Source organism: Oncorhynchus kisutch, linkage group LG11 (assembly GCF_002021735.2).
Source record: "Oncorhynchus kisutch isolate 150728-3 linkage group LG11, Okis_V2, whole genome shotgun sequence".
NCBI lineage: Eukaryota > Metazoa > Chordata > Actinopteri > Salmoniformes > Salmonidae > Oncorhynchus > Oncorhynchus kisutch.
This window is the reverse complement of record NC_034184.2, coordinates 76,139,600-76,163,748: the sequence shown is the minus strand read 5'-3', so window position 1 is coordinate 76,163,748 and position 24,149 is coordinate 76,139,600. Positions and strand designations below refer to the sequence as shown.

The 24,149-nt window shown below is 45.1% G+C and overlaps 1 protein-coding gene across 1 annotated transcript in view; it reads right to left on the bottom strand.

The window, feature by feature from the left end:
- The window catches only part of LOC109899216 (MLLT10 histone lysine methyltransferase DOT1L cofactor), an 83,881-nt gene that overhangs the window by 21,167 nt on the left and 38,565 nt on the right, over positions 1-24,149 (bottom strand). The window contains 5 exon segments of the mRNA XM_031835062.1: positions 2,140-2,257; positions 7,696-7,844; positions 13,148-13,825; positions 15,785-16,106; positions 16,531-16,626. Of these exon segments, the coding sequence (XP_031690922.1) occupies positions 2,140-2,257; positions 7,696-7,844; positions 13,148-13,825; positions 15,785-16,106; positions 16,531-16,626 (1,363 nt within the window).

Genomic DNA, 24,149 nt, shown 5'->3' with positions numbered 1-24,149 from the left:
ACAAATAAATAACAGAAATACTACATTTACATAAGTATTCACACCCTTTACTCAATACTTTGTTGCAGTGATTACAGCCTCGCGTCTTCTTGGGTATGACGCTACAAGCTTGGCACAACTCTATTTGGGGAGTTTCTCCCATTCTTCTCTGCGGATCCTCTCAAGCCCTGTCAGGTTGGATGGAGAGCGTCACAGCACAGCTATTTTCAGGTCTCTCCAGAGATGTTAGATTGGGTTCAAATCCGGGCTGAAAAGTGTTAGTCAGGTATTCTGTCACTGTGTCCTCTCTGTGTAGGGCCAAATAGCATTCTAGTTTGCTCTGTTTTTTTGTTAATTATTTCCAATGTGTCAAGTAATTATCTTTCTGTTTTCTCATGATTTGGAAAGGTCTAATTGTGTTGCTGTCCTGGGGCTCTGTGGGGTATGTTTGTGTTTGTGAACAGAGCCCCAGAACCAGCTTGCTTAGGGGACTCTTCTCCAGGTTCATCTCTCTGTAGGTGATGGCTTTGTTATGGAAGGTTTGGGAATCACTTCCTTTTAGGTGGTTATAGAACTTCCTTTTCACTTCCTTTTAGGTGGTTTAACGGCTCTTTTCTAGATTTGGATAATTAGTGGGTATCGGCCTAATTCTGCTCTGCATGCATTATCTGGTGTTCTACGTTGTACACGGAGGATATTTTTTGCAGAATTCTGCATGCAGAGTCTCAATTTGGTGTTTGTCCCATTTCGTGAATTCTTGGTTGGTGAGCGGACCCCAGACCTCACAACCATAAAGGGCAATGGGTTCTATAACTGATTCAAGTATTTTTAGCCAGAACCTAATTGGTATTTCTCATTTTATGTTCCTTTTGATGGCGTTGAAGGCCCTTCTTGCCTTGTCTCTCAATATTGTTCACAGCTTTGTTGAAGTTACATGTGGTGCTGATGTTTAGGCCGAGGTATGTATAGTTTGTGTGCTCTAGGGCAACGGTGTCTAGATGGAATTTGTATTTGTGGTGCTGGCGACTGGACCTTTTTTGGAACACCCTTATTTTTGTCTTACTGAGGTTTACTGTCAGGGCCCAGGTCTGTATCTTACTGTCTGCAAACTAAAAGTTTGTCTTTTCTGAGCAAGATGTTGCTAAAATATTTTTATTTGTGTTAGCTGCTAATGCTAATCACTAGTGAGTACATTTAGCTAGCTAGCTGGCCAGCTAAGAGTCACAGCAAATGTAGCTAGTTAGCTAATACTGCCTGCTACCAGTGCTGGTGTAGGCTTTGATAAGCATGCTTGTGCAACGGTATAGAGAGGAATAAGCAAAGCATTAATATGTTGGTCAGCTAGCTAGCTACATGAAGTAAGAAAACATGTAATGTAAACGTCTAAATTAGGGTAACCTGGAAACACTGACCAACACTTTGGTTCCTACCCGGTCAATAATTACTCACTGGCTTATTCATTTGTTTTCATGTCAAACAACAATGTATTCAAGGTTCAGCTCACTATATTTCAAGTATAAAATTCAAATAATCATTATATTTCCATGATTTCAACAGTTCACCAATTAACTAAGCCTATATTTTTCCCCATATCATGCTGCCTGTCAGCGTGGAAATAATGACAAAAGTGCAGAAAATACAGATATTGATGAAAATGCTGAAAATCATTTTGTTTGTTTGGAATCACTTATAATTTATCTGTTGCCACCCTATGGTCATGAGATACTCAGAAAGCATATTTACAGCATTTCATATTCAAAAACCTGAAATACTGTCATAAATGTGAAAAATATTGTGATATGATATTTTGCCCATATCACCCAGCCCTACTCCTCCTATGTCCACCTACCTCCACAAGTAGACCCGTCATCACATCCCACACAGTCAATCCTTCTCTCTAACCCGGCACTGCTGTGTGTGTGTGTGTGTGTGTGTGTGTGTGTGTGTGTGTGTGTGTGTGTGTGTGTGTGTGTGTGTGTGTGTGTGTGTGCGTGTGTGTGTGTGTGCGTGCGTGTGTGTGCGTGTGTGTGCGTGCGTGTGTGTGCCGTAACCTAAGCAGTGTGTCAGTGGGATGAGTCAGTCAGTGGGTGTGGTGACCTCTGGACCCTCTGTAGACCGTGACTTATCCATGATCACACACACACACACGTTGGTGCCAACCTGTGGGGGAAGCCTCAGACTGTGCGATGAGAGCAGCCATGGCAGAGTTGGGGTTGAGTCGGTTTCCAAACATGTGGGAGGGAGCCATGTTGAACACTAGACCTGGTAACCCACTCACCTACAGGAGAGAGACACTCAGTTACAATACATGGGGATGACTGGATGCAGTTGGTGACTTGGGGAGACAGACACACTGTGCATGGAGCAGCTTTCTGTCCTCCACAGGTAGTAAATAGACATGATGTCCTGCTACCCTGGGCCTCCTCTTCGCTATGTATGAGAGGGGAGAATGTGTGTGGTGGGACCAGAAGGGTGACTGGTAGAATTGGATCCCTTTTACTCCTCCATAGTGCCTGTCAGATCAGGGGAAAGCAGAGAGGGCCTAAAGCAGCACCTAGATCTTCTGCACAGATTCTGTCAGACCTGGGCCCTGACAGTACATCTCAGTAAGACAAAAATAATGGTGTTCCAAAAAAGGTCCAGTAGCCAGGAACACAAATACAAATTCCATCTAGGCACCGTTGCCCTAAAGCACACAAACTATACATACCTCAGTCTAAACATCAGCACCACCGGTAACTTGGAACAGTCTGAGAGACAAGGCAAGAAGGGCCTTCAATGTTGGATCTGGCAAAAATACACTGCTCAAAAAAATAAAGGGAACACTAAAATAACACATCCTAGATCTGAATGAATGAAATATTCTTATTAAATACTTTTTTCTTTACATAGTTGAATGTGCTGACAACAAAACCACACAAAAATGATCAATGGAAATCTAATTTATCAACCCATGGAGGTCTGGATTTGGAGTCGCACTCAAAATTAAAGTGGAAAACCACACTACAGGCTGATCCAACTTTGATGTAATGTCCTTAAAACAAGTCTAAATGAGGCTCAGTAGTGTGTGTGTGGCCTCCACGTGCCTGTATGACCTCCCTACAATGCCTGGGCATGCTCCTGATGAGGTGGCGGATGGTCTCCTGAGGGATCTCCTCCCAGACCTGGACTAAAGCATCCGCCAACTCCTGGACAGTCTGTGGTGCAACGTGGCATTGGTGGATGGAGCGAGACATGATGTCCCAGATGTGCTCAATTGGATTCAGGTCTGGGGAACGGTCGGGCCAGTCCATAGCATCAATGCCTTCCTCTTGCAGGAACTGCTGACACACTCCAGCCACATGAGGTCTAGCATTGTCTTGCATTAGGAGGAACCCAGGGCCAACCGCACCAGCATATGGTCTCACAAGGGGCCTGAGGATCTCATCTCGGTACCTAATGGCAGTCAGGCTACCTCTGGCGAGCACATGGAGGGCTGTGGGGCCCCCAAAGAAATGCCACCCCACACCATGACTGACCCACCTCCAAACCGGTCATGCTGGAGGATGTTGCAGGCAGCAGAACGTTCTCCACGGCGTCTCCAGACTCTGTCACGTCTGTCACATGTGCTCAGTGTGAACTTTCTTTCACCTGTGAAGAGCACAAAGCGCCAGTGGCGAATTTGCCAATCTTGGTGTTCTCTGGTAAATGCCAAATGTCCTGCAAGGTGTTGGGCTGTAAGCACAACCCCCACCTGTGGACGTCGGGCCCTCATACCACCCTCATGGAGTCTGTTTCTGACCGTTTGAGCAGACACATGCACATTTGTGGCCTGCTGGAGGTCATTTTGCAGGGCTCTGGCAGTGCTCCTCCTTGCACAAAGGCAGAGGTAGCGGTCCTGCTGCTGGGTTGTTGCCCTCCTATGGCCTCCTCCACATCTCCTGATGTACTAGCCTGTCTCCTGGTAGCGCCTCCATGCTCTGGACACTACGCTGATAGACACAGCAAACCGCCAGCATTCAAAAGTGACCAAAACATCAGCCAGGAAGCATAGGAACTGAGAAGTGGTCTGTAGTCACCACCTGCAGAACCACTCCGTTATTGGGGGTGTCTTGCTAAATGCGTTTAATTTCCACCTGTTGTCTATTCCATTTGCACAACAGCATGTGAAATGTATTGTCAATCAGTGTTGCTTCCTAAGTGGACAGTTTGATTTCACAGAAGTGTTATTGACTTGGAGTTGCATTGTGTTGTTTAAGTGTTCCCTTTATTTTTTTGAGCAGTGTACTTGAATCAGTTATAGAACCCATTGCCCTTTATGGTTGTGAGGTCTGGGGTCCGCTCACCAACCAAGAATTCACAAAATGGGACAAACACCAAATTGAGACTCTGCAGAATTCTGCAACAATATCATCCGTGTAGAACGTAAAACACGAAATAATGAATGTAGAGCAGAATTAGGCCGATACCCGCTAATTATCAAAATACAGACGTTAAATCTACAACCACCTAAAAGGAAGCGACTCCCAAACCTTCCATAACAAAACCATCACCTACAGAGAGATGAACCTGTAGAAGAGTCCCCTAAGCAAGCTGGTCCTGGGGCTTTGTTCACAAAAACAAACAGACCCCACAGATCCCCAGGAAAGCAACACAATTAGAGCCAACCAAATCATGAGAAAACAAAAAGATAATTACTTGACACATTGGAAATAATTAACAAAAAAACTGAGCATACTAGAATGCTATTTGTCCCTAAACAGAGAGTACACAGTGGCAGAATAGCTGACCACTGTGACTGACCCAAACTTAAGGAAAACTTTGACTATGTACAGACTCAGTGAGCATAGCCTTGCTATTGAGAAAGGCCGCCGTAAGGCAGATCTGGCTCTCAAGAGAAGACAGGCTATGTGCTCACTGCCCACAAAATGAGGTGGAAACTAAGCTGCACTTCCTAACCTCCTGCCAAATGTATGACAATATTAGAGACACATATTTCCCTCAGATTACACAGATCATCAAAGAATTCGAAAATAAACCCAATTTTTATAAACTCCCATATCAATTTGGTGAAATACTAGTGTGCCATCACAGCAGCAAGATTTTGTGACCTGTTGCCACAAGAAAAGGTCAACCAGTGAAGAACAAACACCATGTAAATACAACCCAGGTTTATGTTTATTTATTTTCCTTTTTGTGCTTTAACTATTTGCACATCGTTACAACACTGTATATATACATACTATGATATTTGAAATGTCTTTATTCTGTTGGAGTGTAATGTTAACTGTGATTTTGTTTAGTTTATTTCACTTTTGTTTCTTATCCATTTAATTTGCTTTGGCAATGTAAACATATGTTTCCCAGGCCAATAAATCCCTTTGAATTGAAATGAGAGAGATGGGGGGGAGAGACAACTGGGCAGAGAGAGGGGGGTCGAGCAGAGGGGTACAACTGGTCAGAGAGAGAGAAAAAGAGCCCCTGCTCATTTGGAAAGAGGACCAGCTAGGAGGTCAGGGGTCAGAGATGGGGGGGTGGTCAGGATGTTAGATATGAAACCTGTCTCTCATGCTTTCCAGAACTTTATTTAACTTATATGTCTCTGACATTAACGTTGATCTGACTGCTCAGTACAGGACTAGTCTGTGTGTGTGTGGTGTGTGTGTGTGTGTGGTGTCTGGTGGTGTGTATGTGTGTGTGGTGTTCGTGTGTGGTGTGCGGTGGTGTGTATGTGTGTGTGGTGGTGTGTATGTGTGTGGTGTCTGGTGGTGTGTATGTGTGTATATATGTGTGGTGTCTGGTGGTGTGTATGTGGTGTCTGGTGGTGTGTATGTGTGTGGTGGTGTGTATGTGTGTGGTGTCTGGTGGTGTGTATGTGTGTGGTGGTGTGTATGTGTGTGTGTGTGTGTGGTGTGTATGGGGTGTGTGTGCGTGTGCATGCCTGTGTATGTATGTATGTACAGTGGGGCAAAAAAGTATTTAGTCAGCCACCAATTGTGCAAGTTCTCCCACTTAAAAAGATGAGAGAGGCCTGTAATTTTCATCATAGGTACACTTCAACTATGACAGACAAAATGAGAAAACAAATCTAGAAAATCACATTGTAGGATTTTTAATGAATTTATTTGCAAATTATAGTGGAAAATGAGTATTTGGTCACCTACAAACAAGCAAGATGTCTGGCTCTCACAGACCTGTAACTTCTTCTTTAAGAGGCTCCTCTGTCCTCCACTCGTTACCTGTATTAATGGCACCTGTTTGAACTTGTTATCAGTATAAAAGAGAGCAGTCCACAACCTCAAACAGTCACACTCCAAACTCCACTATGGCCAAGACCAAAGAGCTGTCAAAGGACACCAGAAACAAAATTGTAGACCTGCACCAGGCTGGGAAGACTGAATCTGCAATAGGTAAGCAGCTTGGTTTGAAGAAATCAACTGTGGGAGCAATTATTAGGAAATGGAAGACATACAAGACCACTGATAATCTCCCTCGGTCTGGGGCTCCACGCAAGATCTCATCCCGTGGGGTCAAAATGATCACAAGAACGGTGAGCAAAAATCCCAGAAACACACGGACCTAGTGAATGACCTGCAGAGAGCTGGGACCAAAGTAACAAAGCCTACCATCAGTAACACACTACGCCGCCAGGGACTCAAATCCTGCAGTGCCAGACATATCCCCCTGCTTAAGCCAGTACATGTCCAGGCCCGTCTGAAGTTTGCAAGAGAGCATTTGGATGATCCAGAAGAAGATTGGGAGAATGTCATATGGTCAGATGAAACCAAAATATAACTTTTTGGTAAAAACTCAACTCGTCGTGTTTGGAGGGCAAAGAATGCTGAGTTGCATCCAAAGAACACCATACCTACTGTGAAGCATGGGGGTGGAAACATCATGCTTTGGGGCTGTTTTTCTGCAAAGGGACCAGGACGACTGATCCGTGTAAAGGAAAAAATGAATGGGGCCATGTATCGTGAGATTTTGAGTGAAAATCTCCTTCCATCAGCAAGGGCATTGAAGATGAAAGGTGGCTGGGTTTTCAGCATGACAATGATCCCAAACACACTACGCGGGCAATGAAGGAGTGGCTTCGTAAGAAGCATTTCAAGGTCCTGGAGTGGCCTAGCCAGTCTCCAGATCTCAACCCCATAGAACATCTTTGGAGGGAGTTGAAAGTCCGTGTTGCCCAGCAACAGCCCCAAAACATCACTGCTCTAGAGGAGATCTGCATGGAGGAATGGGCCAAAATACCAGCAACAGTGTGTGAAAACCTTGTGAAGACTTACAGAAAACGTTTGACCTCTGTCATTGCCAACAAAGGGTATATAACAAAGTATTGAGATAAACTTTTGTTATTGACCAAATACTTATTTTCCACCATAATTTGCAAATAAATTCATAAAAAATCCTACAATGTGATTTTCTGGATTTTTCTTCTCTCATTTTGTCTGTCATAGTTGAAGTGTACCTATGATGAAAATTACAGGCCTCTCTCATCTTTTTAAGTGGGAGAACTTGCACAATTGGTGGCTGATTAAATACTTTTTTGCCCCACTGTATGTATGTGTGTATGTATGTATGTAAATAAATATGTATGTATGTAAATATGTATGTATGTATGTATGTGCGGTGGTGTGTATGTGTGTGTGTGCGGTGGTGTGTATGTGTGTGTGCGTGTGGTGGTGTGTGTGTGTGTGTGTGTGCGCGCGTGTTTATGTGTGTGTGTCTGCTCACATGGGAGGAGGCTGTGCTGGTCAGGGGGGCTGTGGCAGTGAGGGGAGTGGGAGGGGCTAGTGAGGGTGTCGGCTGCTGCAACTCAGAGTTAGCGCCACCCATAGCAACAGGTCCCGCCCCTGATGACACGTCACCACTGGAGAATGCACCTACAAAGAGAGACATCATCATCATCATCACTATGATCATTTTTCATAACCATGGAAGTAAAGTTCTCATTGTCTGGTGTTTATAAGTCTGCAGGAAAGTAGTGATTGATGTCATGAATGAGTGGGCTTGATCAAATCAGAGCAATAACAGGCATTCAGCATGTATACACATATTAAACACACCCAAAAATATTACACACACACCCAGGTATTAAACACACACACCCACACATTAAACACACACACCCAGATATTAAAGACACACACACACACACTAAAGACACACAAACAAACACATATTAAACACACACAGATATTAAACACACACACAGATATTAAACACACACACACACACACACACACACACAGATATTAAACACACACACACAGATATTAAAGACACACACACACACACACACTAAAGACACACAAACACATATTAAACACACACACCCAGGTATTAAACACACACACCCAGGTATTAAACACACACATATTACAGACACACAAACAAACGCATATTAAACACACACGCAGTATGTCAGTCCTGCAGCTGACCCAGAATAACAGGAAGAAATCTGATGACTCACACATTCTTCTATCACAACACACAGCTTTTCATACAGGGTTGAAGACTGGAGAGGCCCCATACATATTCATGTGACTCCATCACATGTCCTTCTATTTCTCTGTTTGTTGCTGCTGCTATTTCATTGATTTTATATACATACATACACACACACAGAGCGCGCGCACACGCACACGCACACGGGATAAACTCTGCCCCTGCCCCTTAGTGACCCCTGGGATGGTGGTGGTGGTTGTGGGGAGAAGAAGAGAGAGAGAGAGGCCCCCATCACCCCACAAAAGGTTGAATGGCTGTTGGCAGCACACATTCACAAGAGGAACAAGAGTGCTTTGTGCCTGAGAGGGGGGGTGGGGATCACATACTGCATAAACTCCTAGACTACTCCTCAAATCATACCATCATCTACACAAGACAACACAGCTCCTAACTTACAAGATTGTTGAAGACAATCCACTATTTATATACCGATAAGGTCATTTCAGATGATGGTCTAATACCATTCAATAACAGAATTCTTTACCAGACATTCATGTTAAAATAAGACATTATTTGATGCTACCTTGAATGTGTGGGTATTAAGTAGTTATTGGGGAATTGTTAGATCACTTGTTAGATATTACTGCACTGTAGGGAACTAGAAGCACAAGCATTTCGCTACACTCGCATTAACATCTGCTAACCATGTGTTTGTGACCATTAACATCTGCTAACCAAGTGAATGTGATCATTAACATCTGCTAACCATGTGAATGTGATCATTAACATCTGCTAACCATGTGAATGTGACCAATAACATCTGCGAACCATGTGAATGTGACCAATAACATCTGCGAACCATGTGTATGTGACCAATAACATCTGCTAACCATGTGTATGTGACCAATAACATCTGCTAACCATGTGAATGTGACCAATAACATCTGCTAACCATGTGAATGTGACCAATAACATTTGATTTGAATTATAAGGCAAAATGTAGATTTCTGTAAAAATAGATATACCCAAAAGTAATTATTTTTTCACAAGGTGGCCATAAACAATAACTGGTAATGCTGCATAGTTTTAGAAAGGTCTGGAACTCACATTTCTGGTTTAAAAAAAATTGCTATAAAATGTAGTCACTTGAGAATACAAGCTAAAGTACATAGTACAAATATTACACACATATGAAAATGCATATCATTGTTTTCCTATTCAACAAAAGTGGGGCTTGAAATGACTGCAATGCTTTCTAAATATAAGTGTCAAATAAATACTGCATGATCATACTTAGTGACAAAAATATATTGGCACCATTTCATATAAGTGACAACATCGACTTTTCTGACAGACACCATTCAAATGTGTGCAGACTCGTCACAACTTCAACTTTAAGCACGAAGTGATTTCGTCCGTCTGTGACCAAGATAAAGTGTCCTTTATTTAAACGATAAAAAAAAAAATGTTTAGAGCTATAAATCCCATTTGAGATCACAGCGAAATGAAACGACTACTATTGTTGCTTCCGCTAGATTCTCCCGATTCATATGCGCTATTGCAAGCGCACTTGTGAGTTTCACAGGCAAAGGAAATCCTCTCTTTGTCTGGATAGGCCAGAAAATGTAACGTGTTGCTCCCTATGCAAAACACTGATTCCTGTGTCTATGAAACACAGCAGTGCTTGCAATAGCGCATATGAAAATCGGAACAACCACCGCTTTTAGGGAGTTTAAGGCGTTTGACGTTGCACCGTTCACAGAGCGCGCTGTACACAGACATATTAGAGGGAACCGGTCCTATATAGAGGACTAAACATCGAAAAGGTTATGAAACGAGCAATCTGAAGTTAACTCTCTACAGATATAACATTATTGAAAATACAAAATGTATTGGCATATTGCTACCTGTCCCCTACTTATTGGTCCACCTACACATATCCATCCCAAAGCTTAGGCTCCAGTACTACTGGCTGAACGGTGGGGCTACATTTCTCATGTCTACACAGGAACACATGTAGCTAATATGCTTTTATGGCCTCCAGTGAATCATCAACAACACATAAGAAAGGATGGCTGGGGATATGTGTGTGTGTGTGTGTGGTGGTGGTGGTGGTGGGGGGGGGGGGGGGGGGGGGGGGGTGATGATTAGCTCAGCTACATCGGTGTAGGACTGTCCAATTGGGAATCAATCAAAAGTGATCAATAAGGACTTAACAACATCACCCCCCCCCCATCCATCCTCCTCAGGCCAGGGACCCACCACATCTAAGCCTGGGGGGGGGGGGGGGGGCTCACCCTCACCAGGAGAGATGTACTAGGTTTAGAGAGGGTAAACCAGGAGAGGTGTACTAGGTTTAGAGAGGGTAAACCAGGAGAGATGTACTAGATTTAGAGAAGGTAAACCAGGAGAGATGTACTAGGTTTAGAGAGGGTAAACCAGGAGAGATGTACTAGGTTTAGAGAGGGTAAACCAGGAGAGATGTACTAGGTTTAGAGAAGGTAAACCAGGAGAGATACTACACTGAACAGCAGCCAACATATCAGACGGCTGGAGCCCTGCCTGTAAAACGTGAAGCCTACTTTAACCCAAGCTGCCCTCCCGATGACATTAACCAGCACTGATTAACCCCCCACCCAGACACACCCCGTATTATCAAACATTAACCCAACCAAGATATAACCCCCATTTAGCCCCCAACCATCACACACACACACACAACAATCTGTCAGATTAACTATCTATCTGTCAGCGGGAACGGCAGGAGACAGGATGGAGGGATGAGATTAACGACAAGAATCTCCATTACCGCCCCACATTAACCCCCAGCTAAATATTTACAGTACACACACACACACACACACACACACACACACACACACACACACACACACACAGCCTTCAGAAAGCATTCACACCCCTTGACTTTTCCATCTTTTGTTGTGTTACAGCCTGTATTTAAAATGGATTAAAATAGAGATTTTTTTGTTCTCTGGCCACACAATACCCCATAATGTCAAAGGGAGGTTTCCCAAGGCCTCGCAAAGGGCACCTATTCGTAGATGGGTCAAAATTTAAAAAAGCTGACCATGAATATCCCTTTGTGCATAGTGAAGTTATTAATTACACTTCGGATGGTGTATCAATACACCCAGTCACTATAAAGATACAGGCCTCCTTCCTAACTCAGTTGCCGAAGAGGAAGGAAACCACTCAGGGATTTCACCATGAGGCCAATGGTGACTGTAAATAGTTACAGAGTTTAATGGCTGTGGTAGGAGAAAACTGAGGATGGATCAACAACATTGTAGTTACTCCACAGTACTAACCTAATTGACAGAGTGAAAAGAAGGAAGAATCCAAATATTCCAAAACGTGCATCCTTTTTTGCAAAAAGGCACTAAAGTAATACAGCAAAAAATATGGCAAAGCAATTAACTTTTTGTCCTGAATACAAAGTGTTATGTTTGGGTCAAATCCAATACAACACATTACTGAGTACCACTCTCCATATGTTCAAGCATAGTGGTGGCTGCATCATGTTATGGGTATGCTTGTAATCGTTAAGGAATGGGAAGTTTTTCAGGATAAAAAAAAAGAACAAGGAATGGAGCAAATCACAGGCAAAGTCCTAGAGGTTCAGTCTGATTTCCACCAGACACTGGGAGATGAATTCACCTTTCAGCAGGACAATAACCTAAAACACAAGGCCAAATCTACACTGGAGTTGATTACCAAGAAGACAGTGAATGTTCCCGAGTGGCCGAGTTACAGTTTTGACTTAAATCTGCTTGGAAATCTATGGTAAGACCTGACAATGGTTGTCTAGCAATGATCAACAACCAATTTGGCAGAGCTTTAACATTTTGAAAATAATAAATGGGCAAATGTTACACAATCCAGGTGTGGAAAGCTCTTAGAGATTTACCCAGAAAGACTCAAGGCTGTAATAGCTGCTAAAGATGATTCTAACATGTATCGACTCAGGGGTGTGAATACTTATGCAAAATTGGATATTTTCTTTGTTTTCATGTAAATAAACAAATTAATAACAATAATTCTAAAAACATGTTTTCACTTGGTCATTATGGGGTATTCTGTGTAAGTGGGTGAGAAATCAACACAATTGAATCCATTTTGAAATCAGGCTGTAACAACAAAATGTGGAAATCAATAAGTCAAACATTGAGAGAGCCTACAGAACAGGGGAGAGGCAAGAGAGAAAGATAGGAGGGTAAAGGAAGGAATGAGAGAGGCATGGATAAGAGGGAGGAGTGTAGAGAGATTAAAGAAGGAGAGAACGAGAGAGAGAGAGAAATGGGGGGAACAAATATAGTGAGGAATAGAGAGGGAGAAAGAGAGAGAAATACAGAAAGAGAAACACAGAGAGAGAAAAGGATGCAACTAGACATTTCCTGCAGCAGAAGGGAACTCCAAAGCATTGACGCGGTTGCCAAGAAACAGAACACAAGATGAAACGAGACAGACAGACAGACAGACAGACAGACAGACAGACTTCACAGCACTCTAACCTTCCCCTCCTCTCAAACAGGGAGAGTCTACTACAACAACCTCTAATGGCCTGTTCATCCCTTAGGCAGCTCTCTCCCATTTAGTCCTGTACTGCTTTATGGTCAGTCATCGTCTCCACACGGCTGCTGATACAAAACATGCTTTGATAGAATGAGCAATGAAAGACAGAGTGATGAAAGTGGTGGTTTGTGTGTGTGGATCCTACCGGTCCCAGAGGGAGTAGAGGTGACTCCATCAATCTGCACACTGCCGTTCCTCAGTAAGGAAAGAGACTTCTGGATCCCACTGCTGACACCAACACACAGCAGACCTCCTCTCTCTCCTCCCCTCTCACCTCCACCGGGCCGGCCTGGCAGAGCGCTGGTAGAGGAGGGGGAAGGAGAGGAGGATGAGGTGGAGGAGAGAGAAGAGGACGATGAAGGGAGAGGTAGCGGTGCTGTGTGGTGCTCAGGTCCGTCTGTAGCCATGCCGTCAGGAGCATTGAAGCAGGGTCCATATCGGTTCCTCCAGTTTCCTCTCTTCTTCTTTCCCTTCACTCCTTCTTCTCCCCCCATCCCTGGCCCAGAGGAAGAGGAGGATGATGAGGAGCGTTTGTAGCCGGCCGAGGCAGCAACGTTCCCCGTTGGCTCACTGAGAGAGTTCTCGTACAGTTTACCGCCGGCTACGCCAACGCTGGCAGGAAGTGACATCATCGAACCGAAGGTGCTGAGCGACGCCATGCCCTCCGAGGACGTGAGCTCACTGGGCTTCACTAGGCAGCGGCTGAACGAGGGCGGGGAGAAGGAGTCCCCGCCTCCAGAGCGCAGCAACGGATCAGAGAAGCCCAGGAAGTCAGAGGTGGGAGAAGTCACGGTGGAGGACGTCTTATTTGACAGCAGGAGGGCTGGGAGAGAGAGGAGAAGCTGTTTGCAGACTTAATACACACACACAACCTCTGGCACTGCTAGACACATGGAGGCACCAGTAACAGATAACATAGTTATTTTTGCTCTCTGTCTCTTTTCCCTCAAATATACATCTCCTTGTTCCTCAGTCTCTAGTTGGACTGGGATAATCTCTAATAGTCATCTCCTTGTTCCTCAGTCTCTAGTTGGACTGGGATAATCTCTAATAGTCATCTCCTTGTTCCTCAGTCTCTAGTTGGACTGGGAGAATCTCTAATAGTCATCTCCTTGTTCCTCAGTCTCTAGTTGGACTGGGATAATCTCTAATAGTCATCTCCTTGTTCCTCAGTCTCTAGTTGGACTGGGAGAATCTCTAATAGTCATCTCCTTGTTCCTCAGTCTCTAGTTGGACTGGGAGAATCTCTAATAGTCATCTCCTTGTTCCTCAGTCTCTAGTTGGACTGGGAGAATCTCTAATAGTCATCTCCTTGTTCCTCAGTCTCTAGTTGGACTGGGAGAATCTCTAATAGTCATCTCCTTGTTCCTCAGTCTCTAGTTGGACTGGGAGAATCTCTAATAGTCATCTCCTTGTTCCTCAGTCTCTAGTTGGACTGGGATAATCTCTAATAGTCATCTCCTTGTTCCTCAGTCTCTAGTTGGACTGGGAGAATCTCTAATAGTCATCTCCTTGTTCCTCAGTCTCTAGTTGGACTGGGAGAATCTCTAATAGTCATCTCCTTGTTCCTCAGTCTCTAGTTGGACTGGGAGAATCTCTAATAGTCATCTCCTTGTTCCTCAGTCTCTAGTTGGACTGGGAGAATCTCTAATAGTCATCTCCTTGTTCCTCAGTCTCTAGTTGGACTGGGAGAATCTCTAATAGTCATCTCCTTGTTCCTCAGTCTCTAGTTGGACTGGGAGAATCTCTAATAGTCATCTCCTTGTTCCTCAGTCTCTAGTTGGACTGGGATAATCTCTAATAGTCATCTCCTTGTTCCTCAGTCTCTAGTTGGACTGGGATAATCTCTAATAGTCATCTCCTTGTTCCTCAGTCTCTAGTTGGACTGGGAGAATCTCTAATAGTCATCTCCTTGTTCCTCAGTCTCTAGTTGGACTGGGAGAATCTCTAATAGTCATCTCCTTGTTCCTCAGTCTCTAGTTGGACTGGGAGAATCTCTAATAGTCATCTCCTTGTTCCTCAGTCTCTAGTTGGACTGGGAGAATCTCTAATAGTCATCTCCTTGTTCCTCAGTCTCTAGTTGGACTGGGATAATCTCTAATAGTCATCTCCTTGTTCCTCAGTCTCTAGTTGGACTGGGATAATCTCTAATAGTCATCTCCTTGTTCCTCAGTCTCTAGTTGGACTGGGAGAATCTCTAATAGTCATCTCCTTGTTCCTCAGTCTCTAGTTGGACTGGGATAATCTCTAATAGTCATCTCCTTGTTCCTCAGTCTCTAGTTGGACTGGGATAATCTCTAATAGTCATCTCCTTGTTCCTCAGTCTCTAGTTGGACTGGGATAATCTCTAATAGTCATCTCCTTGTTCCTCAGTCTCTAGTTGGACTGGGAGAATCTCTAATAGTCATCTCCTTGTTCCTCAGTCTCTAGTTGGACTGGGAGACACTTATCCCACTAGATGCAACTTACAACACGTCAGACCTCCAGAGTTGCCCCCTCAAGGCTGAAATACAGACACATGCTGCCATAAGGGGTCAGAGGTCAAGGGAGACTGATGGAGTCTGAGTGTCCCTCTCTAGTGTCTCTGTGTGTGTTGTTTGTGTGTGGCAGAGATTACAGGAGCTAGGATCTAGCCAGGGAAATGACGGTCATACACTACCGCTGGCACTCTGGACAACATCCAACAACTGTCATACACACACACAGGCATTCACAAACGACAAACGACACACGCACAAACACACAAACACACGTACAGACGTAAACAGTGTATCAAACTCACCTTGATGAAAGGTTCCAGTGGAGGAGGCGGCAGTGGAGGAGGTTGCCATAGTGACCACAGCAGAGGCGAGGGGCTTCCCAGGTGTGAGGGACTTGTGTCCCCGCTGAACACCAATCCCATGGCAAATGCTCTTTTTGCCCTGTTTGACCTCCGACCCTTGTTTGCTCTCTGACCCCATGGAGGGGGCGTCCTTAGCACTCCCGGAGTGCACAGGCACTTCCTGGAAGTTGGCGGTGGTGAAACGGGCGGCACTGTCATCCAATCGCTTCTGAGATGAGGTGGGCAAAGAGGAGACTCCTCCTCCACCACCGCTGCTGTAGCTCTGGGAGATGGTTGAGGAGAGGAGGGGAGAGAAGAGGATGATTGGAGAGGAGAGGGAGGAGAGGAAGAGTGGAGTGTAGGAGTATAGAGGAGAGGGAGGGAAGGAGAAGAGGAGTGGAGAGGAAAGGAGAGGAGGAGTGGAGTGGAGAGGAAAGGCGAGGAGGAGTGGAGAAGAAAGGAAAGGAGAGAGAAGAGTGGAGAAGAAAGGAAAGGAGAGAGAGGAGTGGAGAAGAAAGGAAAGGAGAGAGGAGTGGAGAAGAAAGGAAAGGAGAGAGAGGAGAAGTGGAGCATGAGAGAGGTCAGTCCAGCCCTAATGCCTAACAGAGCTGGTCAATGTTCACCTCACATTAAACCCACAGAGTGAGATGGAGAGACAGAGAGAAATAGAGGGAGAGAAGCAGGGCGGAAAGGAGGAGTGGGCTCACCTTGTCTGAGGTGACCATGAGAGATGGAGCGAGGGTGGGGGAAAGCTCTAGAATCTTCTTGTGTTTAGGTTTGTGTCTCTCCCTCTCTTTGTGTTTCTGAGGAGAGAGAGAAGGGAGGGATAAGTGTTACAGAAGGGCAGGAAAGTAGAGGATGAGACAGATGAGTGTTTGGGTTGGGCATCTCTTATGGAAGAGAGAAAGAGAAAATGCATCTTTAATTCCCAGCCCCGGGCTGAGCTGAAAGGATGGCTCTACCACAATGAAAATAAAATAACCACAAAGTGCTTAAGACAGAAGAGAGTTTCAAATCTCTGCCATTTAGCAGACACATGGTTTTCTGTCTTCCCAGTGAGAGATTCTACCCAATCCATGGCCTAATCCCCTCAAAACTCCATTTACACCCTTAGTTGCACACGTACATGCACACACACACACGCAGAGGTGCAACTTTCACCGGGGACGGGGGTCATGCCCCCCCCCCCCCCACCACACACACACACACACACACACACACAGTTTTATCATGGCAATGAGATACAAAACCCCGGCAACAGAGTGCTTTAGGACCATATGGACGCCTCCGTGTCGTCGGGTAGGTTGTTTGGAGTGTTCAGCTGGGACCACACGGACACCACAGAGCGGGCTGAGAGGAGGTGTGAAGGCAAGGCTTCTGGAAGGCTGGCTAATATTTAGTTGATTGATGTAGCTGGCAGGTTAACTGCCCTTTAACTTTACAGAAAAAAACGAGTGTTAATTAGCAGTGCTGAGTTAGTATTGTTAATGATATGTAAGGTTAGCTAATGTTTCATCCCCTCTCCACTGAGGTGAATGAATAAACTACACTAGCAGCTACCAGGCCAGGTCAGCGCTAGCCTCTAGTTATCTGTCAGATAGATAGTAATAATAGCCACTTCATATCGCTAACAGCTGCTGTTTGTAAGGAAATGTTTTGTAGCCTTTGTTTTGTTTCAGAAGTAAATGATCTTGGCTAGCTTTCCGCAGTTGATTTACTGTTCGAGAGAGTTGGCAAAAAAATGGTTAACGTAATCTATTCTTGTTGCATCAATCTCATTAGTCCTGAATCAAAACAACGAAACCATCAGCCAACCGATTTAAGATTGATTTTCTGACGTTGCAATGTTAGTTTTATTAGTCAGCGTGGCAATATAACGTTATTGTTCAGTCAGTTTCCCTAGCTACTTCCCAAGCTAACTCTCCCTAGCTAATTCCCTACTTTTCACACTGACAGTAATAAACAGCTCTAACGTTACAGGCTTTGCTGTCATGGTGCCCAGTAGAGGTCTGCGCGGACCGACCTCTTCATCCCGCAACTGCTGGCTTTCTGTCCGCAAGAACGGCTCCCAAATCCAACCTCAGTCCCGTAATGTTATTTTAGGCGTATGTGTCGCAGCTCACTTGCCAGCAGGTTCCAGCAATTTTGCGCCATACCGGCAATATCAAATGAGCAAACATAATTTCAGAAATAGATTTTAAATTACCTGAGATTCTCACATGTCCCTCACATTGTAATACTGGTCTATATCAGCCAATATGCTAGATGTAGTTTGAAGAGAGCAGAATTGGAGAGACTTGCACTTTCTTTTGAGCTATTTTTTATAGACTACCATTTAAGAGTGGGAAAATGTTGTATGACTAAAGGAGTCTGTATTGAAAACAGGCCCACGTCAAGGGAGATACCTATTTCGGCTAATCCCAAGCTGCTGGGCTGCTCAGTCCTGGCCCTGGTGGTCTGCTGTACTGTTGCTGGGCTGCTCAGTCCTGGCCCTGGGGGTCTGCTGTACTGTTGCTGGGCTGCTCAGTCCTGGCCCTGGGGGTCTGCTGTACTGTTGTCACTCTGGCCTTGGCCTAACACACCTGAAACCAATAATGAATGTTTCACTAAGATCCTAAAGCGGAGTGGGGTGTGTTGGGAAAGGGGAATCCTAGTCAGTTGTACAACTGAATGCATTCAACTGAAATGTGTCTTCCGTATTTAACCCAACTGTTCTGAATCAGACCGGGGTGGGGGGCTGCCGTAGGTCGACATCCACGTCAACCCACTGTTCCCCGGGTGGTGTTAACTGCCTTGCTGAGGGGCAGAACGACACATTTTTACCTTGTCCCTCGGGGATTCGATCCAGCAACCTTTCGGTTACTGGCCCAAAGCTCCTACCTGCTATGCTACCTGCCGCCCCTCAACGGGGCGCTGCAGAGGGGTGGACACTTAGGGACAGGGCGGGGTGACCCGGCTATGTTGTGTGTAAGTAAAAGAGCTCTCCGGTACTATTAGTCCTATGAGAAAAATGATATGGAGGACTTGCTGTTTGTGTGTTAATGTACAGTCAATGTCGGAAGTTTACACCGTAGCCAAATATTTAAACTCCGTTATTCACAATTCCTGACATTTAATCAAAGTAAAAAATCCCAGTTTTAGGTCAGTTAGGATCACCTCTGATCACCTCTTTATTTTAAGAATGTGAAATGTCAGAATAATAGGAGAGAGAATTATTTAATTCAGCTTTTATTTCTTTCCTAGTGGCTCAGAAGTTTACATACTCAATTATTATTTGGTAGCATTGCCTTTGAATTGTTTAACTTGGGTCAAATGTTTAGGGTAGCCTTCCACAAGCTTCCCACAATAAGTTGGGTGATTTTTGGCCCATTCCTCATGACAGAGCTGGTGTAACTGATTCAGGTTTGTAGGCCTCCTTGCTCGCACACGCTTTTTCAGTTCTGCCCACAAATTTTCTATAGGGTTGAGGTCAGGGCTTTGTGATGGCCACTCCAATACCTTGACTTTGTTGTCCTTAAGCCATTTTGCCACAACTTTGGAAGTATGCTTGAGGTCATTGTCCATTTGGAAGACCCATTTGCGACCAAGCTTTAACTTCCTGACTGATGTCTTTAGATGTTGCTTCAATATATCCACACAATTTTTCTTCCTTATGATGCCATCTATTTTGTGAAGTGCACCAGTCCCTCCTGCAGCAAAGCACCCCCACAACATGATGCTGCCACATCGTGTTTCACGGTTGGGATGGTGTTTTTCGGCTTGCAAGCCTCCCCCTTTTCCCTCCAAACATAATGATGGTCATTATGACCAAACAGTTCTATTTTTGCTTCATCAGACCAGAGGACATTTCTCCAAAAAGTACGATCGATGTCCCCATGTGCAGTTGCAAACTGTAGTCTGGCTTTTTTATGGCAGTTTTTGAGCAGTGGCTTCTTCCTTTCTGAGTGGCCGTTCAGGTTATGTCGATATAAGACTTGTTTTACCGTAGATATAGATACTTTTGTACCTATTTCCTCCAGCATCTTCCAAGGTCCTTTGCTGTTGTTCTGGGATTGATTTGCACTTTTCGCACCAAAGTACGTTCATCTCTTGGAGACAGAACGAGTCTCCTTCCTGAGTGGTATGACGTGTGTGGTCCCATGCGGTTTATACTGGTGTACAGACTTGTGGAGGTCTACAATTTTTTTCTGAGGTCTTGGCTGATTTCTTTTGATTATCCCATGATGTCAAGCAAAGAGGCACCGAGTTTGAAGGTAGGCCTTGAAATACATCCACAGGTCACCTCGAATTGACACAAATGATGTCAATTAGCCTATCAGAAGCTTCTTAAGCCATGACATAATTTTCTGGAATTTTCCAAGCTGTTTAAAGGCACAGTGAACTTAGTGTATGTAAACTTCTGACCCACTGGAATTGTGATACAGTGAATTATAAGTGAAATAATCTGTCTGTAAACAATTGTTGGAAAAATGACTTGTGCACAAAGTAGATGTCCTAACCGACTTGCCAAAACTATAGTTTGTTAACAAGAAATTTGTGGAGTTGTTGAAAAATGAGTTTTAATGACTACAACCTCTGTGTATGTAAACCTCCGAATTCAACTGTGTATTTGAGGTGTATGTGGGATTTTAAAGTTTTGTTTTTGTTTCCAAACCTTTCCTTTAAAAAAAAGGTGTGAACTGGGAAGGAAATAGTGTTGGGAGAGAGATTAGTTACTGACTAGACTGGTGGGGTGTTGTGCATGCAGGCGGCTCGGGTTGGCTGGTCGTTGTGGCTGAAATGTGATATAGAGGAGGTCTTAATAAAGACAATTAAAAGTCTTTGTATTTTGTCAAGAGTTGTTCATTTGTTAGGCTGTTGGTTAAAGGTGCAACAATATTTATTATTGAATTACCTTTGATCTAGTTCAGTCTTATTAATCACTTAAACATATTTAATAATGATCTCTTACCTAGCTTGATGACTGTGGGCATTTTTGCTTACTTTTTGTTCTAAATGGAGAAGACATATTGGATTGTGTAAAAATCCAGGAAACGTGGCACCCCTGCACAGACCTACACACACCCTCACTCACCGCACACTCTCAGCGAACACCTCGATCACACACACACATCCGCAGTCATGTCCATGTGCACACACACACAACCTGCAGGTGTAAAAATATGTAGTGATTCTCTGAGACGGCATTGAGATTCAAACATGCTACCGGCACACAGAAGCACCATGACAACCATCGGCACTCCCCCAGCATCCCTCTATCGTTCGCTTTTCTCTTCCTCAATCCCTCTGTTCTACTCCTGTCTTTCTCTCCACCAACCCTTTTCCTCAATCCCTCTGTTCTACTCCTGTCTTTCTCTACACCAACCCTCTTCCTCAATCCCTCTGTTCTGCTCCTGTCTTTCTCTACACCAACCCTCTTCCTCAATCCCTCTGTTCTACTCCTGTCTTTCTCTACACCAACCCTCTTCCTCAATCCCTCTGTTCTACTCCTGTCTTTCTCTTCCCTGTATCTCCCAGTACTTCCTGTATCTCCCAGTGTGTGTCGAGGCAGGTAACACTTTGTAGCTAACTACACGTGTGTAACAATAACTATTTGGTGTAACAAGACGTTTTGTCCATGGCGCTCAGGGGCTGTGGTACATTGAAGTAATCCTTGCAACAATTATCACCTGGGTGATATTTTTCTAGGCGCACTGGAGCTCCTAAATTAAAACTCCAGCTCGCACAGTCAAATATTTGGGCAGATATGCAAGTAAAACGGTCCCACTGTAGAGCCCTGTGTGGATTCCCTTGTTCTTTCACAATAACATTCCAGTGGTTGCAGTTGATGGACAGAGTTAGGCTGAGAGGGTTGAATGTCCATACACGTTCCGATATCCACATCACTTTACACACAGAGACTCCCCCCTCATCGAAGAGAAAATAATCCTCACCAACCCAGCAGGAATTCCCATGTGCATTTTCCTACAGGCTCTCTGACCAGCTGGTGGGTGTGTTTCCTACAGGCTCTCTGACCAGCTGGTGGGTGTGTGTGTTTCCTGCAGGCTCTCTGACCAGCTGGTGTGTATGTTTCCTACAGGCTCTCTGACCAGCTGGTGGGTGTGTTTCCTACAGGCTCTCTGACCAGCTGGTGGGTGTGTTTCCTACAGGCTCTCTGACCAGCTGGTGGGTGTGTGTGTTTCCTACAGGCTCTCTGACCAGCTGGTGGGTGTGTGTGTTTCCTGCAGGCTCTCTGACCAGCTGGTGTGTGTGTTTCCTACAGGCTCTCTGACCAGCTGGTGGGTGTGTTTCCTACAGGCTCTCTGACCAGCTGGTGGGTGTGTTTCCTACAGGCTCTCTGACCAGCTGGTGTGTGTGTTTCCTACAGGCTCTCTGACCAGCTGGTGGGTGTGTGTGTTTCCTACAGGCTCTCTGACCAGCTGGTGGGTGTGTGTGTTTCCTACAGGCTCTCTGACCAGCTGGTGGGTGTGTTTCCTACAGGCTCTCTGACCAGCTGGTGGGTGTGTTTCCTACAGGCTCTCTGACCAGCTGGTGGGTGTGTTTCCTACAGGCTCTCTGACCAGCTGGTGGGTGTGTTTCCTACAGGCTCTCTGACCAGCTGGTGGGTGTGTTTCCTACAGGCTCTCTGACCAGCTGGTGGGTGTGTGTGTTTCCTACAGGCTCTCTGACCAGCTGGTGGGTGTGTGTGTTTCCTACAGGCTCTCTGACCAGCTGGTGTGTGTGTTTCCTACAGGCTCTCTGACCAGCTGGTGGGTGTGTGTGTTTCCTACAGGCTCTCTGACCAGCTGGTGTGTGTGTTTCCTACAGGCTCTCTGACCAGCTGGTGGGTGTGTGTGTTTCCTACAGGCTCTCTGACCAGCTGGTGGGTGTGTGTGTTTCCTACAGGCTCTCTGACCAGCTGGTGGGTGGGTGTGTTTCCTACAGGCTCTCTGACCAGCTGGTGGGTGTGTTTCCTGCAGGCTCTCTGACCAGCTGGTGTGTGTGTTTCCTACAGGCTCTCTGACCAGCTGGTGGGTGTGTGTGTTTCCTACAGGCTCTCTGACCAGCTGGTGTGTGTGTTTCCTACAGGCTCTCTGACCAGCTGGTGTGTGTGTTTCCTGCAGGCTATATGAGAGACCGGTGTGTGTGTTTCCTACAGGCTCTCTGACCAGCTGGTGGGTGTGTTTCCTACAGGCTCTCTGACCAGCTGGTGTGTGTGTTTCCTGCAGGCTATATGAGAGACCGGTGTGTGTGTTTCCTGCAGGCTATATGAGAGACCGGTGTGTGTGTTTCCTGCAGGCTATATGAGAGACCGGTGTGTGTGTTTCCTGCAGGCTATATGAGAGACCGGTGTGTGTGTGTGTTTCCTGCAGGCTATATGAGAGACCGGTGTGTGTGTGTGTTTCCTGCAGGCTATATGAGAGACCGGTGTGTGTGTGTGTTTCCTGCAGGCTATATGAGAGACCGGTGTGTGTGTGTGTTTCCTGCAGGCTATATGAGAGACCGGTGTGTGTGTGTGTTTCCTGCAGGCTATATGAGAGACCGGTGTGTGTGTGTGTGTGTTTCCTGCAGGCTATATGAGAGACCGGTGTGTGTGTGTGTGTGTTTCCTGCAGGCTATATGAGAGACCGGTGTGTGTGTGTTTCCTGCAGGCTATATGAGAGACCGGTGTGTGTGTGTTTCCTGCAGGCTATATGAGAGACCGGTGTGTGTGTGTTTCCTGCAGGCTATATGAGAGACCGGTGTGTGTGTGTGTTTCCTGCAGGCTATATGAGAGACCGGTGGAAGGAGAAGCTTTTAGTCCTCATTGTTATTTAGCTGGGGGGTTTGGAAATAGGTAGGCACACACATCTGGAATGTGGAGGGAGGGGGGTTAAGGATAGAGGGTTATCTTGCTAATGCAAATCAGGTTGTGTAACAAAAGCCAGCGCAAAGAAGGAAACACTGGGGGAACTAGACAACTGTGCCAACTCTGCTTTTTTCATGCATGTGCACACACACATTTCATCACTGTTTTACAAAAAAAGTGTCACCCCAAAAAAACTTGGTAATAGTCTCACTCATGAGTCTAGTTGACTGACCATGCAGCCCAGGATCATGTTACATGACTTCACTTACTACATGGTGTCATTGAGAATGTTAGCTAAAAACTCAAGCTCTCGAAAAGATCAAGTTCAGAAAATCAATTACTTACTCATTTTTAAAATGAACTACGACTGAAATACAAAAAGCATGACTACTGGCACGTTATCCAATCAGAAGACCACAGGACTTTTATCCAATGGGGTGGAGCAACCAGGAGTTGACCAATCGGGTGAGGAAAAGAGATTGATGAGTGTGTGACTTC